Source organism: Orycteropus afer, unplaced genomic scaffold, assembly GCF_000298275.1.
Source record: "Orycteropus afer afer isolate SDZICR_OR568_19922 unplaced genomic scaffold, OryAfe1.0 scaffold00116, whole genome shotgun sequence".
Taxonomy (NCBI): domain Eukaryota; kingdom Metazoa; phylum Chordata; class Mammalia; order Tubulidentata; family Orycteropodidae; genus Orycteropus; species Orycteropus afer.
The window spans coordinates 1,028,417-1,031,115 of record NW_006921703.1 but is presented as its reverse complement, the minus strand read 5'-3'; the positions used below and the strand labels follow the sequence as shown (position 1 = coordinate 1,031,115).

The 2,699-nt window shown below is 41.7% G+C and overlaps 1 protein-coding gene across 1 annotated transcript in view; it reads right to left on the bottom strand.

The window, feature by feature from the left end:
* Positions 1-1,975: 1,975 nt before the first annotated feature.
* Positions 1,976-2,699, bottom strand: part of TMEM131L (transmembrane 131 like) — a 250,544-nt gene continuing 249,820 nt past the window's right edge. The window contains exon 35 of the mRNA XM_042781408.1: positions 1,976-2,251. Coding sequence (XP_042637342.1) covers positions 1,976-2,251 — 276 coding nt within the window. The remainder of the gene's footprint in view (positions 2,252-2,699) is intronic.

The window sequence follows — 2,699 nt, the reverse complement described above, 5'->3', positions numbered from 1 at the left end:
CTGCTGAACAACGACATGGCTACATGCAGGGTTCAAGGTGCCATAAGCTAGAGACCATTCCCAAAGCTGCTGCATACGGGAAGCAGACCACATACCCAAAACAGCTACTCGGCTGCTTGTGGTAGATCCCACCATGTAGTTGACTGCCAGTCTCATCATGGAGAATAACTACCACCAGCTGCCCAGCCTCTCAACCAGGCCAGCCAAGTTGACACACAAACATAACCACAATTCTTATGCACTCCTGTCCCCTGAACAATCTCACTGTGCAAATACTGCCCTTCTGATCTCCACAACTGACTGTTCTAAGGAGTGTACCTACCTGGTGTAAATGTTCACTTATGCCTCTTTTGGCTGGAAGCCATAGGAATTCAATTCCAGGCCTAAAGGGTGACAAGAGGCCAGAGTCTTGGTTTCATCAGGCTCTATCAGATCATTAAGTCTGGTCTTTTTTTATGGTTTTGACTTTTGTTCCACATTTTTCTCCCACTCTTATTCAAGATCTGCACTAATCTCTTTTCGAGTGGTAAGACAGTGATAGCTGGGAACCATCTTGTTCTGGTCTTATGGTCATATAGGCTGGACTCATGCTGATTTCTTATCCATAAACTTATCACTGTAATCCTGGAATGAGAATGTGTTTTGGTTTCTTCCATTTTTCTAATGAGGGATTTGAGGGATCAAAGAAAAGCAGAAAATAAGTTAGATTAATAAAATATAAACTAAATGGCTCATACTCTCTCCAATGGCAAATTTATCATACTGAAAAAGCTTTGGGCTTTTCTTAAAAATATCAACCTATCATCTTTACTATTATTCAAATTTTGTGTGTGTGTGTGTGTGTTGGGGGGGGGGATGAAGGAATCTGCATTGCTCAAATCAGGATTCAAACTTGGCAACCTTAGGATTTCCTAGTAGCTATGCATGCCTGTAGGTGCTCCCTACAGAAGGACGGTCTCTAATTTACAGGACACTTGTCCTGCTGGTCCTACGTCCTCATACAACTATCACAAAGAAAAATTAGGAACTCAAAGCAAGCAAGTCTAGCATTCCACTCAAAAATCTTAGAGAATTCCCAATAAAGACATTTTAAAAAAGTAAAAATAAGGCATTTTTATTAAAAGTTAAAAATGTTTTCAAAGCTTACACATGCAAATCGGTAATTCCACTATAATATGGACTTGTAAAGTCACTGACAAGCAGATACAAACCAGTCTGCAGAAACACACATCAGCTACCTAATCCACCTAAGTACTTGCATTCAGGGTAAACCTGCTCCCTCAAAGAGGGAAACTGAACACTTACCAGAAGGCCCCTGTGCTGAGGTTGCCCCAATGACTTGCATGATGCAGAGGAGGGAGTTCTTGCCATATCCGTGACAGGCAGAACTATGCCAGGGGCTCTCTCCCTCCCAGCAGCTCTGCTGCACCAAGACCAGAAAGAGTGCCCTCTGCTCCCAAGAAGGATCAATCCAGGCAATGACATTCTGCTAAGCTGGCTTCCCTAGCCAGTTCTCAACACTGGCTGCACAGTGAAATCTATAGAGAACTCAATAAAAATCCTGGTGCTCATGGCCCTGATCAATTAAATCAGAATCTCTGGGAATGGGGCCTGAGCAGTTTCATAATGTTTAAAGCTCCCCAGGTGATTTCGAAGTTCATTGAGATGAAAGCCACAGCAGCACGTTCTTCCTCAACTCCTACCTCCTCTGAAGTCTTGTGTGTTCTGATTAAACAGGTGGGATGTTCAACACACTTCTCCAATTATGAAGTATGACACATGGATGCTGAGTTCCTACCACTGATGTACAAAGAATTAAAAAGTAGAGCACCCAGATTTCATAAAAAAAAAAAATTTATTTTCATATAAAAGTGCCAAAATATCCACCAATGTCATAATCTATCTCAACCAGTTTACACACTAGTAATCAAAACACAAGCATCTTTATTCACATTGTTTAAAAATCATATTCTGGTCACACATTCCCACAGTAACTTGAGTCTCTAGACAGTGGGAAGTTGGCATTCCTATTTGCGGTGCTAGTCCATATGTCCAAGTTCATATAGGCACGAAACGGGTCAAACCCTGGGTAGTATTCCTTGCACATGACCGCCTGGTTTTCCATGTGAGTTGCATGTTCTGTGGTGGAATTGATGGGGCAGCAATTTTCATACACATCGTTTTGTGGGGCCCAGATGGAACCAAAAAGTCCAGACATTGGAGATAAGCTTCGGGTGCTTGTGAGGTAGGGCTGTAGTGTAAATGGGGAGGGAATAGAAAAGTTATTAAACAAACGAACAAAGACTTACAGGCAAATGTTGAGGTAGAATATATTAACAGTAGATACCACAATGGTATCAACCCAAGTTGTTAATAGTTGCCATGGAGTTGATTCTGAGTCATGGTGACCCAAGTACGTATGACAGGGTAGAACTGCTTCACAGGGCTTTGAATGTAACCTTTATGAAATCAGATCACCAGGCCTCTTCTTCCACAGCACCACCGGCTGGGTCGGAACTGCCAATCTTTAAATTAAAAAGCTGAGCACAAACCATTTGCACCACCCAAGGACTTTCAACCTAAGTTTCTTAGAAATCATTAAACTATTTTCAACAATCTGGCTTGTTTTAACTCCACTTTTCTCATTTTCAACAATCTGGCTTGTTTTAACTCCACTTTTCTCATTTTCAACAATCTGG